The 24,600-nt window shown below is 35.6% G+C and overlaps 1 protein-coding gene across 3 annotated transcripts in view; it reads left to right on the top strand.

Annotated features, from left to right (window-relative positions):
* The window catches only part of CEP83 (centrosomal protein 83), a 116,930-nt gene that overhangs the window by 76,838 nt on the left and 15,492 nt on the right, over window positions 1-24,600 (top strand). For 2 of the 3 annotated variants that reach the window (XM_068560349.1, XM_068560348.1), the window contains 6 exons: window positions 4,290-4,404; window positions 5,676-5,820; window positions 5,934-6,083; window positions 17,693-17,768; window positions 20,509-20,666; window positions 22,335-22,464. In XM_068560349.1, coding sequence (XP_068416450.1) covers window positions 4,290-4,404; window positions 5,676-5,820; window positions 5,934-6,083; window positions 17,693-17,768; window positions 20,509-20,666; window positions 22,335-22,464 — 774 coding nt within the window. The remainder of the gene's footprint in view (window positions 1-4,289; window positions 4,405-5,675; window positions 5,821-5,933; window positions 6,084-17,692; window positions 17,769-20,508; window positions 20,667-22,334; window positions 22,465-24,600) is intronic. The other variant, XM_068560350.1, reaches the window with a different exon arrangement.

Here is a 24,600-nt window from a genome sequence, read left to right as displayed (position 1 = left end):
GTAAAATCACCTTAAAAAACAAAATGGTTTCTAGACCAGAGGGAATTTACTGTAGCCTGGTAGAAATATATGCACTTATCTAGAGGAGTAATGTATTCATCGTAAATTCCTTGTCCACAGTCAAACAGTGTTTATGACAGAGGCAAGAGAGAGTTTTAGTTGGCAGAGTGTGAGTATTCTGGTCCCATTGAAGAGATCATTCTTACTGTGGAAAGTAATACCTCAATCTATTTTAGTTTGTGGCCATGAAATAATCGATTCATCCCATTCCTTTTGTTCTGACTGCATGAGCCCTAAGCAACTTTCTGACTGTTATGTGATTTCCTCTGTAATTTTGTCTACAGGGAGAGAACGCACTGGTCCTTCAGAGTTAGAGTATTCTAGTTTCCATTATAGTTTTTTCTCATGATTAATTAACTGACATTCTAGTTTTATAGATCACTCTCCATAAACTTTAGTAATGTGAGTCTAACCTTGAGAGTGGTCTTTAAGTGCGGTGACAAAATTTGATTTCTGTGCCTGAAAAGCCAAAGCCATAATATTAGATGTACTAGATGCCACCCTTGGGAGATAGTCTACCCAGTTTTTTCCATGGCAAATATATACTCTTTTACACTTCCAGATTGTATGTTTATTAACACACATTGCTAAGAGTTGCCTGTCTTTTTAAAGGCACACTTGCATTATTATGCATATAAATGGTTTATTAAAACCACCCACCAACTTTAGACAAAGCAAGTTTTCATTTGAGATCTTGCATATAAAAAGATTTCATTGGAAGGTTAAATTTTAAAATAATGTTTCAAACATTGTCACAGTTTTCTTTGCAACTTGAAATTTTCATCAACATTTTGCAGTTCTCACAAACGGTTGTTTGCAATGCAAAGGAACACCTGGGGTGTATTTGTCTAAGTTATTCAAATTAGTAAATGTTTGTTAGGTTTTTGAACAGTTATGTCATTGTGACTATCGGTGTCTTGGATTAAAAAGTATTACCAAAGATGGCCTAAAAATGATGACCTTAAAGATATCTAATATTCAATGAGATAAATTCTTCCTGTTATGAGGTGTTTGAGCGTTAGAACTCCAATAAAATACAGTTTTAAGGAAGTCATCCCACAGAATTACCTTATTAGCTAAGTTTATAAGGTCATACCATCTCAGACCTTTGAAAAAAATCAGAGTTTAAGTACTGTCTCTTTGGAATTTACATCAAGAGCTTCTTGAGTAATACATTTTTTCAACTTTATTTGAATTTCTTGCTTACGTATATTGTTTTCTTGTGTGTGTGTGTGTGTGTGTGTGTGTAATTTAACAGATTCTGAACCCTTATAAAATGCTTACTGTTGCTACTTTGTTACATTTCTTAAAGTTTCATTAGTACTAGCTAATATTCTGAGTACTTCTGTTGTATCAAAAGCATAAAGCAAATTCACAATGTAAAGACCAGAATCTACATGGAAAACATATTGTGGGGAAAAAAAAAGCAAAACAGGGTAGCTTGACCCACGGAAGCTTAAGAAGATTGTAAATCTCTTCAAATTATGTGCAACGTTTTAACATTGTGCATTTTATTTAAGAAAAGATCCCTAGTTTTCCTAGGATTTTTGATGCTTGATTACAAAAGTTAAGAACTAGGAATCTAGAGGCAGAAAGAAACTTTATTATAACTATTTGGGATTTGGTTCATATTACTCATTGAAAGTGTTTTTATTCATCATACCTAAGTAATAAATATTCATATATGTTTTTCCATTTTTAATAAATAAAATAATTGTAATATTTTGGAAGTTAATTACTATTAGTGTGAGTGCATTCATTATTTCAGTATTTTAGAAATGTGGCACTAAAGAAAAACAAACTCATCAGGGTCCATAGATAAGTTAATTTGAATGCATGTTGCTTGAGCATATACCACTACTTTAATAATAGAAGTAGTTCTGAAGATAGACTTGTCATTTGACTTCCGGTCCAGTGTTCTTTCAGTTTCACTGATTATAGTTTAATTGAAAAATGTTTTCTCATTTCAGTAAATCTCAGAGTGAATGAATTAAGAAATATGTTTTTTATGTATTTTGTAGTTCTCGTTGAAAGATTCTACAAAATAAGATGGCTCTGATTTTCCACCTCATATATAAAGCAGCTACAATGTGGTTTGCTAATGAACTGCTGTGTCATTCAGATCTTCTACAGTTAGTGTATAATAGCAGGTTATGATTACATTTGTCATAGAAATTGGATTTTCATTGTAGTTGTATTTCTTCCAAATTTTAAAGCATTTATAAATTCTGTCTGTCCATGAAATTATAAAAACCCAATCTATAAAAAGTTTAAATTTTAAAATAAATACAATTTTTTAGCTGCTCTGAAAGTATTTCAAGGCTGCTTTGTAAACATTGTTCTATGAGACTTGCTTTCGTAGAAAAGAACTTAAGAAAGATTTAAAAATGCAAATCTGATGTCAGCACAAGGTATTCATTTTGTGTTGTGTCATTTGAAAATCTACAGGTTAATTTGTGTCTTAGTGTGGTTATTAGCAGTACAAAGGTAGCACAGTACTTGACTTGTTTCCTTTAAGTGAGGAAACCTTGTTATGTTTCCAAGACCTTTCATAGATGGAGTCTCCTCCAGTAAGACACTTCTGTTTCTCATCTTCACCCTCTTTGGCTCTAGGACCTCTTCCTGATTTATTTCTAACTCCCATCTCTAGTTTTTATAGCTTTTTATTGCACTCGAGTAAATTATCCTTTACCCTCCTGTTACCACCATCTTATATTTTACATATTTGGCTTGTATGTATTTGTGATTTTCTCCTCTGATTTCATAGTTTTGTACATTAGTATAATATGTCAGAATGCAGGTTTATCTAACCTTTATATCCGTACTGGTTAAATCCTCATTATAGTACTGTACCTAATTTTAGAAGCACCTCACCAAAGGGCAGGGATATGGAAACTGTTAGAGAGTAGTACAGATGATTAGAGAGACAAAGCTTTCTTGTTTGCTGCTGTATCCCCAGCTCCTAAGACAGTGCTAGGGCACATAATAGGTGCTCAATAAATATTTATTGAATGAACAAAGGAATACTACTTTTAAAAAAAATTTTTGTTTATTTTTGGCTGCATTGGGTCTTCGTTGCTGCGTGCGGGCTTTCTCTAGTTGCGGTGAGCAGGGGCTACTCTACGTTGCGGTGTGCGGGCTTCTCATTGCAGTGGCTTCTCTTGTTGTGGAGCATGGGCTCTAGGTCACGCAGGCTTCAGTAGTTGTGGCACGTGGGCTCAGTAGTTGTGGCACACAGGCTTAGTTGCTCCGCGGCATCTTAGTGGCACGCGGCTCAAACCCGTGTCCCCTGCATTGGCAGGCAGATTCTTAACCACTGCACCACCAGGGAAGCCCAAGGAATACCACTTATGAACTATAATTATTCAACTTTCAAAAGGAATGTCTCAGGGAAAAGCTGAGATTGGTATGTAGTTAATTATATGGAAAGTGTTGACTATTAGTTACATTCACCTTGGGGCTTTAAAAGGATCAGGTTTTGGCAATAAAGGTTTAAATTAGATTCATACATTTTGTACTTGTTTATCCCCCTACCAGCGTACACACACTGTTTAGTCACCAAATTCAATAGATTATTCTTTCTTGTCCCCTTTGTTAGTCCTTTGCCTCTTAATTGGTTTCTTTACCTTCAGTTTCTTAATCCAGCACACTTGCAATGAGTTAACTTTCTGAAACAAAGTTGATTGTGCCACCTTCAGCAGCTAAGAGGATATACAACCCTTTTGTATGGCATATAAAGTTTATTCCCTGCCACTCCACAGTTTTCACATCTTTCTCTGCTCTATCTATATAATACATTGTTCGTTGTTTTCCAAGCAGACCAGGTGACGTTCTACCTTTATAACATTTTATATGCTGTTCCTTATACCTAAAATGCCTTTTTGTCACCAGCAGTTTTTTTTAGAGGAAGGTTTCAATTTTTTTTTCCCTGAGGATGTTTCAGTCATTGACTATTGGATTTTAGGTACTTGCAGTTAAGCCTTTAAAGGCAAGATTAAGCCCGATGACCCCACCCTGCTATTGAAAGAAATGACTCAATTCTATTAGGAACAGACTGTTTTCTTGGTGCTGAGTACTGTTCCAGGCACTGAAGCATCTTCCCTGCTGGAAGGTGCTTATACTCTATACTCTGCTACCAAAGTGTTTTCTCATTTCTACTGATGTTTTTGGGTTAGCATTTAGTGGCAAGAAAATGACCAATAGTAATTTCAATTTCTAATTATCAACAGGTAAAAGAACTTAAACATTCAAACAGACTAGAAATAACAGACATCAAACTGGAGGCAGCAAGAGCTAAGAGTGAGCTAGAAAGAGAAAGGAATAAAATTCAAAGTGAACTGGATGGTAATATATGATTTCCCATGCTTTTTACTGTTACTTTCACATATAAACTCAAATTACTAAAATAGATCAAACTCAATTTTTATTTCCAATTTTAAGCTTAATTGAATTTTAATTTTAGAGCACATATGTATTGTTTTTATTTGTATGTTAAATGTTCATTCTGTGGTGTAACTTTAAAAAAAACAATTTTATGGTTATATCATAGTTATTTGATTAATATATAAATTAAGTGAAACTTTACAGATAGGATTCCATACTTCCTGGGTATATAACTTAAAATCTGTTTAGATCATGTGATTATTAATATCAGACCATTTAACATCTAAAGAATGTATAGGTGGGTTCCAGGCCCAATTTTTAAGTTTAAAATTTTTTTTATGTAGACCCTAGGCCAGTTATTGGGCCTAGTTCAGCCTAAGCTTATTTTTAAACTCCAATTTAGTCTTAGAATGTCCTTCTCATCAAGATTTCTCAGAAAGTATATTATTTCTGACTTTTCTTAAGTACTTAAATAAGCTGCCTGGACCTGCAGCTGTCATCAAGTTGGTCTTTAGTTGAACTGGCCTCTAGTTTCAGTTTCAGACAGAGCTTATGATGAATGACTATTTTCATTATTAATTTCTACTTGATGTTGACTCATGGATTTTCATAGAGTTAGGGAGCAAATTTTCTTTGGAACTTAAAGAGTTTGAGATCCAGTTTTGCATTCTTTTTAAACTTTGAGCTAGATATGAATTTGTTTTAGTTATTCCATATGCAAAATGCTTGTCATTTCATTAGGAGGAAAATTTGTGAATTCATTGGACAAACTTGAAAGTGTCCAATTTGTATTAGATATCTAACAGTTCTGATAGGTTTCAAAAGCTTCTGTGATTTTATTCACTCTGCTTTTCAGCTAGCTTTATGATGATGCTGTCTGTGGGATTTAGGTTACAGAACCCTTTTAGAAGTTAAGTATTTAAACCTCTTTCGATATTACCCAGGTTGATGTCCCCAGCTCTCAAGATCCAAATGAATAAATGTATATAACCTTTTATTGAAGCTTTTTTGTGTGAGTGCTTAATAAAATGACAAATTAAGTCTGAGTAGTAGTCTTTTTCGTTAAGAAAAGTTTATCAACAAAGTAAAGATCTTTGAGATGTGTATCTGGAGAGACTTACTTTCTATATTCTTTCGTCTTATCAGCTTATGAATATTTGCTGTTAATTGCAATTTTTCTTCTTAATAACATTGAATACAGTACAGTTTTCTCCTTTAAAAAAAAATACTAGGATTACAGTCAGACAATGAAATTCTCACATCAGCTGTTGAACACCACAAAGTGCTTTTAGTAGAAAAGGACCGTGAATTAATACGTAAAGTACAAGCTGCCAAAGAAGAAGGTTACCAAAAACTTGTGGTATTACAAGATGAAAAGTAAGTACCTAATTACCTTATTTTGTGTTAAATCTCCTTGCAAATGAAAACATTTTGCTGTCATATCATCCTTATTGTAGTTCTTGTAATATAATTATCATCTGTTGTTTTAGGCTAGAACTTGAGAGCAGATTAGCGGATTTAGAGAAAATGAAAGTGGAACATGATGTCAGGAGGCAATCTGAAAAGGAACAGTGTGAAGAGAGATTGCGAGCTTCACAGATGGCAGAAGAGTCGGCCAGGAGGGAACTTCAGAGTATTAGGTTATATATGCATATATATTTTTTAAACTTCATTTTGAAATAATCTCATAGCCAACAAAACATTGCAAAACTAGTACAGAGTATTCCCATATAATTTTCACCCAGATCTCCATGTCTGAATTATTTTGATACCTTTGTTGGTTTCAGTTGGCCATATGTGAGTGTGTCTGTTTCTGGACTCTGTTCTATTCCATTTATCTGTATGTCTGTCTTGACACCAGTATCACACTCTCTTGACTACTGTAGCTTCATAGTAAGTTTGATTCAGGTAGTGCAAGTCTTCTACCTTGTTCTTTTTTGGCAAGATTGTTTTGGCTCTTCTAGGTCCTTTGCCTTTCCTTGTAAATTTTAAAATCAGCTTATCACCATTTTCAAAAAGGCTTAAGATTTTGATTGGGATTGCACTGAATCTGTAGCTCAGTTTGAGAAGATTTGTCATCTCAACAGTATTGAGTCTATCCAATCCATGAATATGGCCTATCTCTCCATGTATTCGGGACATCTTTAATTTCTGTCATCAGAGTTTTGTAGTGTTCATTGTATATATCATGCTCATATTGTGTTACATTATAATTCTAAGCATTTTTATGTGATTATAAGTGGAGTTATGTTTTAAAATTTTACTTTCTAATTGTTTATTGCTGACATATAGAAATATAGTTGAGGGGCTTCCCTGGTGGCACAGTGGTTAAGAATCCACCTGCCAACACAGGGGACATGGGTTCGAGCCCTGGTCCAGGAAGATCCCACATGCCGCAGAGCAACTAAGCCTGTGTGCCACAACTACTGAGCCTGTGCTCTAGAGCCCGTGAGCCACAACTATTGAGCCTGTGTGCCACAACTACTGAAGCCTGCACTCCTAGAGCCTATGCTCTGCAACGGGAGAGGCCACTGCAATGAGAAGCCCGTACACTGCAACGAGGAGTGGCCCCGGCTTGCTGCAACTAGAGAAAGCCCGTGCACAGTAACAAAGACCCAATGCAGCCAAAAATAAAATAAATAAAATAGATACAACATTAAAGAAATAAAAAATATTTAAGAAATACAGTTGATTTTTATGTATTGACCTTGAATCCTATGACCTTATGGAAGTCACGTATTTTCTACTAGCTGCTTTGTGGGTTCTTAGTTTTCTAACATCATGTTGTATATGTTGTACTTTCTTTTAGTTTACTTGTTCATTTTTTGGTTTTGGTAGGTTTTTTTTGAGGATTTAAGTAGGTTTTATTTTATTTTTTTGATAGTATTTTTTTCAATAGATCTTTATTGGAGTATAATTTTTTGAGTTGGGAATTTAATTCAACTAATGTTCATTCTTTCATTTTTATTGGTAAAAGTATCATGCTGAGAATTTTCTTATCACTGCTTTTTAAATGTATCATATAGATTATGATATGCAGTGTTTTAATTATCATTATTTTTTAGAAATTCCCTAATTTCAATTTGCATCTTCCTTTTCACCCAAGAAGCAATAGAAGGTATAGTTGTTTAATAGAAGGTGAAACTAATAGTTTTTTAGGGCTGCCACAACAAAATACCATAGACAGGGTAGTTTAAACAACAGAAATTAAGTTTCTTACAGTTCTGGAGGCTAAAAGCCTCGGAGCTCAATGTGTTAGCAGATTTGGTTTCTCCTGAGGCCTGTCTCCTTGGCTTGCAGATTGGTTGCCTTCTTACTGTGTCCTCACAGGGGCTTTCCTCTGTGCACATGTATCCCTGGTACCTCTCCCTCTTATAAGGACACCAGTCATAGGATTAGGACCCACCCATATAACCTCATTTAACCTTGTTACCTCTTTAAAGACCTTGTCTCCAAATACAATCACATGTAAGTGATTGAAGGTTTTTGAATTTCCAGGTGATAGGGCTTTCTTGTTTATTTTGTTGTTAAATTTTAGTTTTATTGCATTGTGATCAGGGTATTGATTCTGTTATTTCTGCTTTATGGAACACTCTAATGTTTTCCTTGTGACCTAATATATCAAGGCCAGGACTATGGTAAAGCCAGTGAGGCACCCAGGGTGCAAAATTTAAGGAGGTACTCACTCTTATGTGTTGACATTGGACTTGCAGGAAACCTAGGTTGAGTCTCCTTAAATTTTTCACTCTGGGCACCTCACTTGCCTTATCTTAGTCTCAGACCTGTAATACATGATCGATTTTTATGAGTGTTACATAAGGACTAGTAAAGAAAGTGCTCAATTATGAGTGTAAAGTTTGAAATATACATCCATAAGATCTATCTTATTAACTATGATGTTCAGGTCTTCTGTATACTTTTATTTTTTTGTCCACTTCATTTGTCTTGTACAAAGAGTGATATATTAAAGTCTCCTATTATTACGTTAGTGTGTTTCAATCTATGACTCCTTAAATTTCTTGTAATATTTTTGCTTCATAGGTGATTGCTATATTATTTGGTATATAGATAATCATAACAGTTATACTTTAATTATGAATTGTGGCTTTTAGCATTTAAAAGCACTTTTCTTTTTGTCATTTATTTTTTTTTGCTTGAATTCCACCTTGTTTGATATTATTATTACTCCTGTTTTCTTTTATTTTACAATTGTTGATTTATTTTTTTCATAGATTTCTGACAGCTGTTGCTATGGATTTTTTTTAGGTGCATATATATTCATGGTTACTTGTTATTTTTCCTTTAACATTTTATCTTGAATTTTATATGGGCTAATATTAACATTGCTACTGTTTCTTTCCTTTTGCTCATATTTGTGGTACATCTTTTCACTTTATTTTCAGCTTTATCTATTTTATTTTAACTGTGTCTGTTATAGACAAAATATTACAATACCTTTTAAAAATACAATTTGAATGATAGTTTCTTGAGCAGTATGTTAACTCATTTACATTCTTGTAATTACTTTACCATTAGGATTTAGTTATCTTTTTTCACTTTTTTTTTTTAACTACTACTTATTTATTTATTTTATTTATTTATTTTTTTGGCTGTGTCAGGTCTTGGTCATGGCATGCGGGATCTTTTTGGTTGTGACGTGTGGGCTCTTCGTTGTGGCATGTGGGCTTCTCTCTAGTTGTGGCATGCAGGCTCCAGGGCAAGTGGGCTCTGTAATTTGCATCACGTAGGCTCTCTAGTTGAGGCGCACGAGCTCAGTAGTTGTGGCACACGGGCTTAGTTGCCCCAAAGCATGTGGGATCTTAGTTCCTCAACCAGGGATCAAACCTGCATCCCCTACATTGGAAGGCAGATTCTTTACCACTGGACCACCGGAGAAGTCCCTTCACATTTCTTAATGACTACACTTTCTGTTTCCTTATTTGCCATCTTTTTTCTGTCCTCCATTGGATAGGTAAGTTTCTCTCTCTCTTTTTTTGGTTACTCCTAACTTAAGACACATAGTTATATTTTTTCTTTATGTATATCATTGTTTAGCAATATCTGTGTCATAACCTTAAGTAAAAATTTACCTGAGTACCTGAGTATGGTCTTATCTCCTTGTTCTCACCTATCTTTCTGAGTTGATATTTTTAGAATGAATATATATATATATATATATATAGGCACACGCATTCTTCTTATTTAGAACACAAACATTTTACTGTTACTTCCTCATTCTTGTATTTTTGTATTGATTTCATAGTTTTATTTATTATCTGACTAGTGTACTTCTTGAAAGAGTGTTTTCCAAAAGTCTTTTTGCTCTAAAACTTCTGAGTTTTTATGTCTAAGAAAAATTTTATTTTACACACATACTTAAATGATATTTTATTGGTTATAATTGTCTAGGTTCAAAATTCTTAACCTTTAACACTTCAAGTGTCTTCTTGCACCCAGCATTGTTGAAAAGCTTGATCTTGGTCTTTTGTAGACCTCTACTTTTTTTTTTTTTTTAATTTACTCCTGTTTTCTTGCTTCTGTTTGCCTGGTGTACTTTTGTTCATCCTCTTATTGTTAGTCTTTCTTTTTAAGTGTGCCTTTCATGTGTAGCATATAGTTGGGTCTTGCTTTGGATCTAAATTAGATATCTTTTTGTTTTAATGGATGAGTTAAGTCTCTTCACATTCAGTGTGAGCTCATGCTCACTGCAAAGACTTCTAGGCAGGAGCATAAGAGGTCCCTTGCTGGGATTTAGAATTATTTTCCTCTTTTTACTTAGAGCTATTTTGAAGTTTGGGCATTTTCTGTCTTCCATTTATGTGAAAGATGTGGTTTTTGTATGGCTTTATTTGATCTTGCTTTCCTGTATTGTTTTGTAGGACATATATATATAACATAGAACTAGGAATTTGCTGTTATCTTTAGCTATCTGGAAGTCCCCTGTATCTGCTTTTTTAAATTCTAAAATCTTAGTGACTTTCTAATTATATAGATTACAGTTTATTTTTAAAAATCATGTTCATTAAGCTGTAGGTTATGTTTTGGGACAAGGTTTTTGATTTTCATTACTCAGGAAAGAATCACCTCAGGCAGAGAGATATATATTGTTTATAAATGTCCAGTTTTATGAGCTATTAATTTAAATGTTAACTACTACAATTCTAGAATCTTAAATCTTTTATGGATTTTGAGAGCCAGTTTTGTCCTGCTCTTTGCTTTTAGGTGGGTACATTTTTTTTAGTGGTTCAGGACAGGTTAGGTGTTTTTTTTGTTTTTGTTTCATTTTTAATCTCTCCTTCACAATCTCCAGCAAGGGGAGAGAGAGACCCACCCCCCAAGAACCCCACTATAATGTTTTATCCTATTATGGTCCCACAGTTTGGCCAATTAGAATCTTTTCTCTTAGAATTTAAGCCTGTTTCTCCTGGTTTGGGCTTCTGTTGCCATAGTGATAAAATGTTCAGCAATCATTACTTGAAGACAATAATGAACTTGACCCTTACATTTTTTGTGTTTTGTTGCTATATAAAACAGCATTCATTCCTTCATCTTTTTTTTTTAAATAAATTTATTTATTTTATTTTTGGCTGCTTTGGGTCTTCATAGCTGCACGAGGGCTTTCTCTAGTTGTGGTAAGCGGGAGCTACTCCGTTGCGGTACGCGGGCCTCTCACTGTGGTGGCCTCTCCCGTTGCGGAGCACGGGCTCTAGGCACGCAGGCTCAGTAGTTGTGGCTCGCGGGCTCCAGAGTGCAGGCTCAGTAGCTGTGGTGCACAGGCCTAGTTGCTCCGCAGCATGTGGGATCCTCCCGGGCCAGGGATTGAACTCGTGTCCCCTGCATTGGCAGGCGGATCCTTAACCACTGCACCATCAGGGAAGCCCCTATATATATTTTTTTTAATATAAATCATTTTCTGTTCCTTTAGCCACTTTGATAATTTTTATTTGATTCCTCTTCAGGAATCAAATTTATAATGTGTAATGTGTAATTGACCCCAACTTAAAATAAGGACATTTATAATGTCCATTTATAATGTGTAATTGACCCCAACTTAAAATAAGGACATAGTAACCCAAATAAAAATAGCAGGAGTAATTTGCAAAATTTGCATGATTTTTTTTAATGGTCTACAGTTGTGGTGTTTTTCCATGGCAGTTCTGGTTTATAAGTCTAGCTACATCAGCCAGGTCTATTTTGATCAGTTATTAAAATAATCATAATCGCAGCTCGTCTTATTTGGAATTTGTGATAGGTCAGAAAGAGACTACCTGTGGGGAAAAAACGGTTTGCTAAGGATATGGAAGGTCTAAAGCATATAAAGCAGAAATATCCATTTATTTATAAACAACAGATTAATAAGTAGGATTAATCACTGATTTGGCAGATGCTTTAAACTGTTAATTACATACCAGTCCCTTGTCTTCATTCAAGTGGTTTCTTCACCACTAGCCTAAATACTAAAATGATTATTCTAAACGCATTATTCTAAAATGGCGTTTGTAAAATTTGTAAAGTTACCTGTAAATTAAAAACATGTTAAAATTACAAGATTTTAAGTAAGATAAAGTATCTAATCAGCTTTTGGTTATGACAGTAACCCTGCTCCAACTAAGGCAAAAAAAAAAGGGACTTGATTGGCTGATGGAAATGGTGGAAAGGACAGGGATTGTGCTGATCTCATGGACGCGTGGATCTAGGAACTCAAATGTGCCACATGAGAGTAGCTTCTTCCCTCCTGCTTTCATGTCCCTCCTCTCTTGTTTTCTAACTCCTGTAACTGCTTCTCTCCTACTGCTTTCTCTGTGAGGACAAGACTATATTTTGAGATCAAAGACAGAGTTCTTACTTGATGATTCAACTTAGAAAAATCTAGACAGGCTTTGTGTCCGGTTCACACACCCATCCCTGGGCCCATCCTATGGCCGGGGGATAGGGCACTCTGACTCGGCCCAGGTTTTAACCAGGTTTTAACCAGGTTTTAAGCGTATTTCTGAGTGGGTAGGGGGCGGGGTGGGGAAGGGGAGTTGGGGAGGGAGAGGCGGTAATGTGCAGTTTGTTATCAGAAGTGGGAAGAGGTGTATTGGAGAAGTAGCAGCAATAACTAACTGAAGGAAAGGGAACTTGATCATATAAGATTTTGCATTGTTTAAAGCCAGAGTTCTATTTTCCATTTGTGGCTTTCTAATTTTTTCTTAAGGTTTTTAGAAACATTTTTAAAAACTATCTGTCACTTAGTATATCTTTCTCTCTACTTATCATACTCCATCTTGAGATGAGTTATCTATTGTATATCATCTTAGTAGGGAGAAGGAGACTTCTACTTGGCCAGTTGAACAAGTTCTTTTACAGAATTTGAACAGCAAAGTAAGTGATGGAAAAATACATGGCAACATTTGAAAAGCCAGACAGTTCGTATACGTGTCCTTGCTTGTGATTCTGGCCAATTATTCTAGCCTGGTTCTGGCTCTCTGGTTCCCCATTGATGCATTGATTCTCTTATATCTTCCCGGGAAGGTCCCTTTTTGCAAATAATGACCAGAGTGGATTTCCAGCACTCATGGCAAGAACCTTGGCTTTCAATGGGTTGATATAAAAGCTGCCTTTCTCAATAAACTTGTTCTAAGGATTTTTGACAATAGAGAAATCACAAATACAACTTCTCTTGCTTGCCTTATCTATTACTTTCTTTTGATAATTGAGACTGACATCAAATGAAGCCAAGAGATTACACTAGAACTTTGGTGCCTAATATAACATTACTAGCCACATAGAGCTATTTAAATCTAATTTTAAATTAATTAAAATAAAAAAAAATTAAAAGTTCAGTTCCTCAGTCACACTAACCACATTTTAAATGTACAATAGCCACATGTAGCTAGGAGCTATCATATTGGGTGGTGCAAATTATAGAACATTTCCATCATTAAAGAAAGCTCAGTCAGACAGTGCTGTTGCACACTAAGTTCCTTAAAGATAAGGATTCTGTCCGTTATTCTCTGGCGTATCTGCAACACTTAGGACCGGGCTCAGCATTTCTAGGTACTCAGTAAATATTTGTTGAATGTTGAAGTGACACACATCAGCTGCCTGCCATAGAAAACCTAGGCAATAATCAGCATAATTAGCTACCCTGTACTTTGAAGAGAACTTGAAACAGCTCCATCTCACTGTCATTTCAAATGTTTCCCATTGAACTTTTTCCCCAGCTGCATACTCTTTTTTTTTTTTTTTGCTGCATACTCTTGTACCTTGGCCCTCCAGTTTGCCTACCAAATATACTTCCATTGTTTCCATAATTACTTTTAAAATATAAAGTACTTGATCTCATAGTTTTTCATTCCCCAACTTACCCTTCACCTTTTGATTTCTCCCCATCAGCAACCCATTAAAGCTGTCCTTTTAACAATTTTTGCTGTAGCCTCTGAAATCTGTTCCATTACCTATAAATTTTGTACATCTCCACAGTTTTTAAATCACCCCCCTCACTGATACTTTGTCCTGATGGTATATTGCCTGGCAACCTTTTTAAGTGGAAATTATTCCTCCTTCCCCTCTCCTGCAACCTAGGGACCAAGAAGAAAAATCAGTGTTTGTGAACCACACTCTTGCTTCCAGACCATTGTTTGACTAACTTTGGTTAAAATGACTTTTCCTTTGGTATTCCTTGCATTCATCTTACCCCTGTCTTTTTCTCTACCAATTACTAATCTACAGGATATTCCGCAGCAGTCACTGAGGACCTTGACTTCCGTTTCAACTTTTTTCTATTTTCTATCCTTTGCCATCATTCTAATTGACTATAATATTGATATTGTTGACTCATCCAACACCTTAGCCTTTTGTTCATTTTATCTTCATTCTGACATTCTTCATCTTTATTCTAAGCCCCTTCGCTTAGCCATATTTTGGACCTTGTCATCTCTTAGAGCCAATCATTTCAAAGACGTACATTTTTTTTCTCTTTTCCACTCCATTCTCACTGAAGATAATGAAACTGGTAGTTCTTGTACTTTTAAAAAAAATTCTTCCAGTCTCTTAGCCTGCTTCCCTTGCCGCCGTTCAGCTTGGAAACTATGTCCACTGTTCTGTGCTCTCACTTGTACCTGAGCAAAGGCTCCTGGATATGAATTCTTTCAACTTCCCACTATTTGAGAATTTCTACATCTTCATCCATCCTCTCCTCCCTTTCTGTTTTAATTAAGATTCTTTTCTCCCTTCACTTCTAAAGTAAAAGTGCTTTTAATCCCACCTCCTTTATTTCCTCCAGTCTTGCTTCAGCAGTTATCCTCTTCTTTACCTCTACCTTTAATTTCTCTGCCTCAGACTCTTATTTTGCCTTTAAGGTCCAGTTCAAATTGTATTTCTCTTATGTAGCCTTTACTGATCCTCTAATGAAAATTAATTGCACCTTCTTCTGTACTTTGTACTTTTAAGACTTATTTTCGTTTGACTTGTGACACCCGTTGACTATTCAAAATCTTCTAATCAAAAGAGATACTATATTCCTAAATCTTCAGCACTGTCTTGTGAAGTAATATCTACCTGTTTTGAACACTTTTGTTATTGAAATTTAAGACCACTGAATTTATTCCTAAACCCTGATCATCCCTTTTAAGGTTACTTTTTATTTGTAAAATGTAATTATCCCTTAGAATCCTAAATGTAATGATCTTAAATCATGGACTAATTTTCTTCTTTAAAAAAATCAAAAATCTCCTATCAATTATGAATTCTAACCCAGCACTGCTTCAGCAAAGTGAACTGAAGAAAATTTTGTAGATCATCTCTTATAGTCTACCAAAATGGTGTACTTACTCCTTTCATGTTTAATGATAGTCAGATACTCTTTACCATTGGTTTCTTTGGCTTCAGTTTTTATAGGTAGGGCATTTTTGTTTCTCTTCATATCTACATAATTATTTAGAAAGTATTCAGGCCGCTAATGCTTTCATAACTCGGTCTCGTTTCTTGTTGATTTATCACGTGTATCCAAAATCTCGACCGGAGCTAAGATATACTTGGGGCCTAACTTTTCTAACTCAGGACCGGAGCTAGGACCCATGGTGTTTTCTCCCCTATTTTCATCTCCATGGTTTTGTAGAAAGAAACCTTTATTAACTCGGTAACCTAAAAGCTCCAAGTTAATAACAACCTTAAACATTTAAGGGAGAAATGCACAGAAAGTTTGAGGGAGTAATAGTATAGCTAGAATTATGGAATAAGAGTATGACTGGTACTGTCAAAGGAGCACAGGAAGAGCAAGACTGGCCCTCTTCCTTTAGGTCCATTGTTTCTGGCGTTTGTATGTAAATATCTCAGGAGCAGTGTATTTTATGGTTTCTTCCATATCATATTGTCCGACCACCTTGTGCATTTAAATGTCTAATCCAGGATTTGGGTTGGTTCATTCAGTCCATCAACAGATACTTACTGAATTTTTTTTTAATAGATCTTTATTGGAGTATAATTGCTTCACAATACCGTGTTAGTTTCTGTTGCACAACAAAGCGAATCAGCCATATGCATACACATGTCCCCATATCCCCTCCCTCTTGAGCCTCCCTCCCATCCTCCCTGTCCCACCCCTCTAGGTCATTGCAAAGCACCGAGCCGATCTCCCTGTGCTATGCTGCTGTTTCCCACCAGCCAACTACTTTGCATTCGGTACTGTATATATGTCGATGTTACTCTCACTTCGCCCCAGCTTTGCCCTCCCACCCCATGTCATCAAGTCTGTTCTCTATGTCTACCTCTTTATTCCTGCCCCACAACTAGGTTCATCAGTACCTTTTTTTTTTTTTTTTTTTAGATTCCATATATATGCATTAGCATACCGTATTTGTTTTTCTCTTTCTGACTTCACTCTGTGTGACAGACTCTAGGTCCATCCCTCACTACAAATAACTCAATTTCGTTTCTTTTTATGGCTGAGTAATATTCCATTGTGTATATGTGCCACGTCTTCTTTATCCGTTCATCTGTCGGTGGTCATTTAGGTTGGTTCCATGTCCTGGCTATTATAAATAGTGCTGCAATGAACATTGTGGTGCATGTCTCTTTTTGAATTATGGTTTTCTCAGGGTATTAGTGTTTAAAGCACAGCCCTAGGCCTTTGAGAATATTGTCTTCCCAAGAAACATTTCTAATTGGGTTGAAAAGTCATGCTAGTAACGCTAAACTATAACTAGTACGTGCCAAACAAATTATATTTGAGGTAAATGAAGGATTTTTAAAAGGGAAGGTTGAGGGCTTATCCCGTCAAAGCTAATTAGTGTATAGTCTTTCTCATGAGGTTAGTTAGTCCCTTGGTCACCAGGGATATGCTGTGTTTTAAGGTTTTGGCTGAGAATGTATCATTCGTTTTGAAAAGGACACAAATTGTGTAAGTGTGCATTCATCTCAGGGATGAAAACTCATATTTTATAGAATACAGTATGGTGTCTGTACTAGATAGTTTTCTTTTAAATTCTGAATTTAAAATCAGTATAATTGCGGCATAATGAAGTGGGAGACAGAGATACTTACTTGGGTGTGAGAAGACCTGGGTCTCATCTTGATTTGGCTACTTGGTAGCTGTGTGATTTGGGCCTAACTTTGCTAAGCCTCAGCCTCTTTTTCTGTATTATCTGGAATTATAAAGATGACTCTGCTTACTTCCATACAACTATTATGAGAAATTACTACAATTGGCCAACCTTAATTAAATGCCTGTTATACTATAGACATCATGGTAGGCATTTAGGATACATTTAGGAGCTCTATAACCCAGTAGAGTGAAGGTGAGGTAGCAGTATATCTGAAAGCATTTTGTAAATTGTGAAATACTGTATGGCTATAAGATGGCTTCTCCTAAACTGGACTCCTTTCTCCTGCCTTACTGACCCACTAGGCACTCCTCCACCAAAGCCGTTTGTTCAGGCTGTTCCCTGTGTTTGTCAAGATCCTACCCACCAGAGCTTTATCTCCATGTAGTAATCTCTCATCCTTCTAGATAGACTTGATTTCTCATCTTCTCTATGCCCATAGTTTGTAGATTTTTCCATAGCGGAAGCAGAAATTTGTTACATTTTAATTATATGTGGACACAGCTTAGTTGCCTGAAGTCAAAATCTTTGCCTTTGAATCTACCGCTTTATATAGCACAGTGCCTTGTGTCAGTATGGGCACTCAATAATATGATTGTCTAATTCAGTGACATATATGAACTGTGGATTTTTAATGATGTCTTTTGTTGGGTTGTGATTTTTAGGTTAAAACTTCAACAACAAATTGTGAATATTGAAAATGCAGAGAAAGAAAAAAATGAAAATTCTGACCTGAAACAGGTATTATTTTAGCAAACATTTTGCTTTTATTTTTTTAAGTGCTTCTTTAAATCTGTGTTTTTGAATCTTTATTGGAATTTTATATATAAATATTCTGAAAATATCACTCCTATTGATAATGAATTGATGAGGTTGATATGTAAAGGTAAAGTGTTTAGACCTCTTTAAGCTCTTGTTTAGTAAGCTTCTTTTGTTTTTCTTTTGTTTTTCTTAAGATATTTATATGCTGTGGCTCATGATGATTTTTTTTTAAATTATAGTTTAAAGGGCAGTATTTTGAATTACTTGTGTGATTGACTTGTAACTTTGCATTTCTTATTCCATGAGCTATTTTTTATTATATCCCTATGAAATCTAAGAGTTGTATTTATGGAAGGAAATTCATATTTTAATTAAAGTTGTTTGAGTTCAGGAAAGATTTATATGGGCAAAACAAATTATGAGGAGTGAAAATTCCATTTTTAGGGTTTATGCTTGCATGCTAGCTGGCATTGCTTTGCATGTATAGTTATGGTTTCTGAGTCTCAAGTAGGAGGGCATAATGTGTGATACTCTGAGAGAAGTTATCTAGTCTCATTGGCATTGGGCTTTCTGTCATCCTGTAGATATGGAGAAGTATTAAGCTCTTTGAAAGTTGCTTGTTCAGCCAGCTGTAATACAGGTTTTATATTTACAGCTCCAGTTAAAAATACTGAATAGTTCTTCATGGAGAAATTCATTCTAAAATAGAAATGAGACATACCTTTTTACTTTATTCTTCTGACAGTTGGTTGCTCTTTGGACCTATACAGTTCTGTATGTGGCTTTGCTACCATCAGGAAGTAATGGAATTATTTCCCATTTATTGCATAAAGAATCTGGTTTCTTTTGGCTCTTGGGTCTTGTAATGGATTCTTTTGATCTGAAGTCACTTGACTCTCTGTCTCCAAACTTCTCTCAAGAGAATGGCTTAGAGAGGTAGAAGAAAGTGAAAGAAAAATGAATACTTGTTTATTAATTGGTAAAATGGCTTTTGCAAGAATTAGGTGTAAATATGCCCCAAATGAATTATTTGGATAAGACTTAAGAGCTATGTGAATCTCCTAGCCTGTTAATCTGTAACTAGATAATTAGCTACTTTTCATGAGAAAAAGTACTCCCAGATAAAGGTAAACTGGGATGGAGACGAAGCCTGAGTGACATTTCACAGTTTGATAAATGGTTCTAGAGGCCAAGGAATCCCTACCATTCACTAGGTTTCGCAGAGCATCTTTCTTCTGCCCAACACTGTATAAAATGCTTAAAAACTATTGAAAAACAATGTGAGAATGATCCTTCCTGCATTTATGATTCCTGACTATTCAGAGAGCAGAACCCTTGGAAGGGTTGCTAATCACAAGGTTGTGGGAGTGGGAGAATGGATTTTCTCAGCAGCTTTCCCAGCTTACCTTTTAAAATCTGTTCTTTTCTCGGAGGCTAGGAGACTCTAATATTTGGATTCTCTTTGCTCACCTCCCTGCTCTCCTTCTAATGACACTTCTCCCCATTTCTGGTACCTCTTCTGGCCTGCTTATTTGGGGAAGAAGAGAGAGGACTCAGTGGCAGATTGAGGAATAGGGTTCTTGATGGTCTGTTGTTATATTAAGATATGATCCTAATGCTGCTGCCTTTTTTTTTTTTTTAACGTTTTTATTGGAGTATAATTGCTTTACAATAGTGTGTTAGTTTCTGCTTTATAACAAAATGAATCAGTTATAAATATACATATGTCCCCATATCTCCTCCCTCTTTCATCTCCCTCCCACCCTCCCTATCCCACCCCTCTAGCATCTCCCTCCCACCCTCCCTATCCCACCTCTCTAGCTGGTCACAGGGCACCTAGCTGATCTCCCTGTGCTATGCGACTGCTTCCCACTAGCTACCTATTTCACATTTGGTAGTGTATATATGTCCATGCCACTCTCTCACTTCGTCCCAGCTTACCCTTCCCCCTCCCTGTGTCCTCAAGTCCATTCTCTAGTAGGTATGCGTCTTTATTCCCGTCTTGCCCCTAGGTTCTTCATGACCATTTTTTTTTTTTTTTAGATTCCATATATATGTGTTAGCGTACGGTATTTGTTTTTCTCTTTCTGACTTACTTCACTCTGTATGACAGACTCTAGGTCCATCCGCCTCACTACAAATAACTCAGTTTCCTTTCTTTTTATGTCTGAGTAATATTCCATTGTATATATGTGCCACATCTTCTTTATCCATTCATCTGTCAATGGACACTTAGGTTGCTTCCATGTCCTGGCTAATTGTAAATAGAGCTGCAATGAACATTGTGGTACATGACTCTTTTTGAACTATGGTTTTCTCAGGGTATATGCCCAGTAGTGGGATTGCTGGGTCGTATGGTAGTTCTATTTTTAGTTTTTTAAGGAACCTCCATACTGTTCTCCATAGTGGCTGTATCAATTTACATTCCCACCAACAGTGTATGAGGGTTCCCTTTTCTCCACACCCTCTCCAGCATTTATTGTTTGTAGATTTTTTGATGATGGCCATTCTGACCGGTGTGAGATGATATCGCATTGTAGTTTTGATTTGCATTTCTCTAATGCTGGTGCTTTTTATAATTTCATTTCAGGGTGTCCTGAAGGGCACATCAGTTGGGTGTGGCATTTGTGAGGGAAGATGCTTAGTGTCCTCTGTGTCTCTCATATTCTATTGCATTTGTTTAGTGGCCTTATGTTTCTCTTCTTTCTTCTCTTTTAAGCAAATCAGTAGTTTGCAGATCCAAGTGACCTCACTTGCACAGTCAGAGAATGAGTTGCTGAATTCAAACCAAACACTGAAGGAAATGGTGGAGAGGTTAAAACAGGAATGCCGAAATTTAAGAAGCCAAGCTGAAAAAGCGCAACTAGAAGTTGAAAAGTAGAGTTTGCTCTTTTTTTTTAATGTACAAACTGTTTCTTCTTTCTGCTATATTATATATAGTTCTTTTAATGATGATTCCAATGTTGAATGTATTTTGGGAACTAGTTACAAATACCCCATTGACAGTGTACAGTGGTCTTAGGTAACGTATTTTCTGTTTCTAGAGATGAGCTTTATGGACTCTTGGATTGCTTTAAAAAAAAAAAAAGAAAAGAAAATAGACATCTAGGGAAGAAGACCTTTTAAAATTCTGCCTGACCACAGTATTATGAAAACCTTCAAAGAAACACTTCTGTATTCATTGAGTAAATCAATACATTTCTTACTTCAAATATCTAAATTCTTCTGAATGCCAGAGAACAGAAACAAAATTTTTGATGTGTACAGCTTACTTCTTAGAATTACAGTTATAATCTTTTGGATTTTCCCTTTGAAAAGCTCATTTATTTGTTTATATTTTTTGATTTTGAAATCTCTTAGTAGTAGACAGTCTAGTAAACTGGTAGGGAGATGATTTTGGTGACCAAGATCTTATATTCCCTGGAAAATGTTGTTTATATATGGTAGAAAACTACTATTTTGTATTTGCTTTGTTATTATAACATGTCATTATTATAAGTTTTTGAATCTATGAATTATTCTTTTCACAGTTTTTCTTCTGAAGGCTACCTTGCCACATAAAATTTTTTCCTTATTTTTCTATTATTTAATATTTTAAGGCTTGTCCATGGACTCATATATGTGGTTGAATTTCAAGAAAAGGAAGTAAGCAAGATAACTGTCCATAATGTGTTGTGACATTCCACAGGGTCCAAATTATTTTGCTTATATTTTGCAAAATAATAGGAATTTGTATCTTGGGATCCTCAAGTGATTTGAAATGTGCTTAAGAATTCCAATCATAGTATAGCTAGCAAATGTAACTAACTTATCATTGGTTTCTGAATGTTATTCATAGGATTATATAGCAGAAAATAGCTGGACTTGGGGTCAATAGAATGTGATTTTGATCCCAGCTAAGATACTTAAAATCTGTTTGACCTTAGTCATGCAGTCTGACTCCTCAGGGTTTGTATATCTCATTTGTACTGCCTATAGTGATGATACTAAAAATCATAAAGTATACAGAAGAGCTTTAAAGATGTAAGTTGTTATGATGTTACTATAAAATACCATTTATATGAATTTTACTCTAGCCAGGAAACATACCACATTAAGACTTGATACCAAGGTTGATTTCTAACCATCTTTATTAGGCCCAGTTTTTAATAGCTTGGTGGTATCGTGATTTAAAGCTGATTATCAGTTGTTTGTCCTGCCACCCCCCCACCCCCACCCCCGTTAACTAGGTATAAGTCTTTAAGCAAGTTAGTTAACAGCTCTAAGCCTCGGTTTCCTCAGCTATAAAATGGAAATGGTAGACATACCTAACTCAGGGGTTACTGTGAAGAATAAATGATGTAGTACACGTACTGTTCTAAGCCCAGTGGCTGGCTTATAGGAAATACTCAGTAATGGTGGTGATAGCAGATACGTGGCCATGCAAGAATGCCTGTGTTGGATTATGAAGGCTGTGGGTGAAGTAGGTGGTGAGTTTGATTATACTTGCGGTAATATCTCTTCTAAGAGTTAACATCTCATGTTTTGCATATGTTCTTCTGACAGGGCATTGGAAGAGAAGCAAATACAGTGGTTGGAAGAAAAGCATAGGCTTCATGAACGTATCACTGACAGAGAAGAAAAGTATAATCAAGCTAAGGAGAAATTGCAGCGAGCTGCAATTGCCCAAAAAAAGGCAAGTGGTTCTCATTAAAGTGATTTCTATAGAGTAAAAGAATAACTATTTTAGGAGAATAAAATGTATTATTAAAACTGAGACTTCACTGGTATGTTCAGTTTGATATTTAAACATGACATTTTGCTGTCACCTTGTAAAGATAAATTGGGAAAATGCAAACTGCTCAATAGGTTTATTTCTAAATGTTGTGTACAAGTCAGTTTTTCAGAGTATGCATTTTTCCACAGAGACAGTGGTTTTCATTGATAAAGTTTCTAGACCAGCCCATACAAGTCTCATTTAACTTATTCTGCACTTAAATTACAGGGTGATTAGGCCTGTTTCAACTGTGCTTAACTAATACTTGTAACATTGTTTTTGTGGTTACAATACTTTTTTGTTTCCAACTCAGGAATATAGAAGCAAGTATCTCATTGCCCCAGCAGAAGGAACTAGGACTCCCCTGGCTTCTGAAACAGCCATGATAGTTCCCACAGCCATGATCTTTTTAAAGTTTCATCTTTGCAGGCATATTTTCTCCAGAACCTAAAAACTTTGTTTTCTTGGAACTAATCCAGGGCATCATGGAACTAATGTAACCAGATGATTCATCTGAGTCAGTGGTTTACAACTTTTTTTCTACTCAACAAACCCAAGGAATGTAGCATAGCCCCATCAGTAACCATTGCTCTCCATGGCAGTGATTCAGCAGTTATTTTTAGCAAGATTGGCACATGTGTGTTGGGGGAAGGGGAAGGAAGTATTTAAAAAAAAATCCTACAAGTGATTTGGATATGTCTCCATTTGATAAGTTCCTTTAGTAGTGGCATTGGTTGTGGGGAAGTGAGAAGGTCTGAAATGAGAAGAATTCGTACCTCTAGACATAGGCACACCAGTGTCTTAATATCTGTATGTTTATTGGTAAGGTTAGCTGTTCATATTTGCATAAGAGAAGAGAACTGTATATCATTTACATGTTCTGAATTTGGAAATCAAGGACACAGTTTTTAGTTACCTGTTTACATTATTAGATATAACTGCCAAATTCATCCTGATAGTTGGAGTGACAACATGAGAAGCCTAAAAGTCATTACTTCTCCACTTTCTTGGTTTATGAATGTGGCTTTTCTCTTTCCGTTATGCTAAAAGTAGTATAACATAGAGATTAGAAAACAGCACTTAACTATATAGGATCCCAGTGTTTTATACTCAAATATAAATACTTATGTTGTTGTTTCATTGTTTTTTTTCCCCTGTGTGTATCACTTCTCTTTCTTTCTGTCCATGTAAGTACTGAGCAGTGTATGGGTATTGATGGGATTTCAGTGAAGTTATTTCATGGCTTGGGATGATCTCCGAAATCCTACTTATGCTTCCTTGTACTGTTTGAAGCCTAAAAGCATCTGATGCCAGATTAGCTAGAAATCATAAGAAATTATAAGAGCTGATTTTATCTTTTACAGAAAAACTTTTATGTTGAGGTTTTAGAGATAAGTGTCTTAGAGATCAGATTCTAATTATTGAGGCTAGGTTGGGTTGACTTCTTTTGGAGCAAAAGTGACATCCAGTGGTGAGAGAGATTATTAACTAATCATAGGTATACCAGAAAGAGGGGAGGAGGTGATATTTTAAGAAACATGCGAAGTAACCTTTCATCAGTATTGACCTAGGATGAATGTTTTTCCTACTGAAATAACTGCCAAATGATGGGGGTGAATATAGTAAACACCTATTTTACTTTTAAAAATGTGATCTGTGGATAATGATTTTAAGTTGCGGGAAATTGTTAAACTCAATTCAGTAAAAATTATGACCCAGAGCTGTCCCATCATGTGGAACACTGCCCTATAGGCTTACAGCTTTACCTCAATTGAAGTGGAAAAGCAGATAGTACATGTGACATAGAAATACTGTAAAAAGTATATAAGTATATATAATTTTAGGGCTGGGGGATCTTAGCATTCAGATAGTTTTTACAGATTTGGAAACTGAAGTGGTAGGGAACCAAGATCATTGACTAGTTAGGAATGCTGTGACTAAAATCTACATTTTTCTATTCTTAATCCTGTGCTTTTTCTGCACTGTTACTCTTTTAATTTCCCCCTTTCTTTGATTCGAGATACTTTACTGCTTTTCTCTTCATTATAACCATAA

The sequence above is a fragment of the Eschrichtius robustus genome, chromosome 13 (genome assembly GCF_028021215.1).
Source record: "Eschrichtius robustus isolate mEscRob2 chromosome 13, mEscRob2.pri, whole genome shotgun sequence".
NCBI lineage: Eukaryota > Metazoa > Chordata > Mammalia > Artiodactyla > Eschrichtiidae > Eschrichtius > Eschrichtius robustus.
The sequence above is the reverse complement of the archived record's forward strand: the minus strand, read 5'-3'. Positions and strand labels throughout refer to the sequence as shown.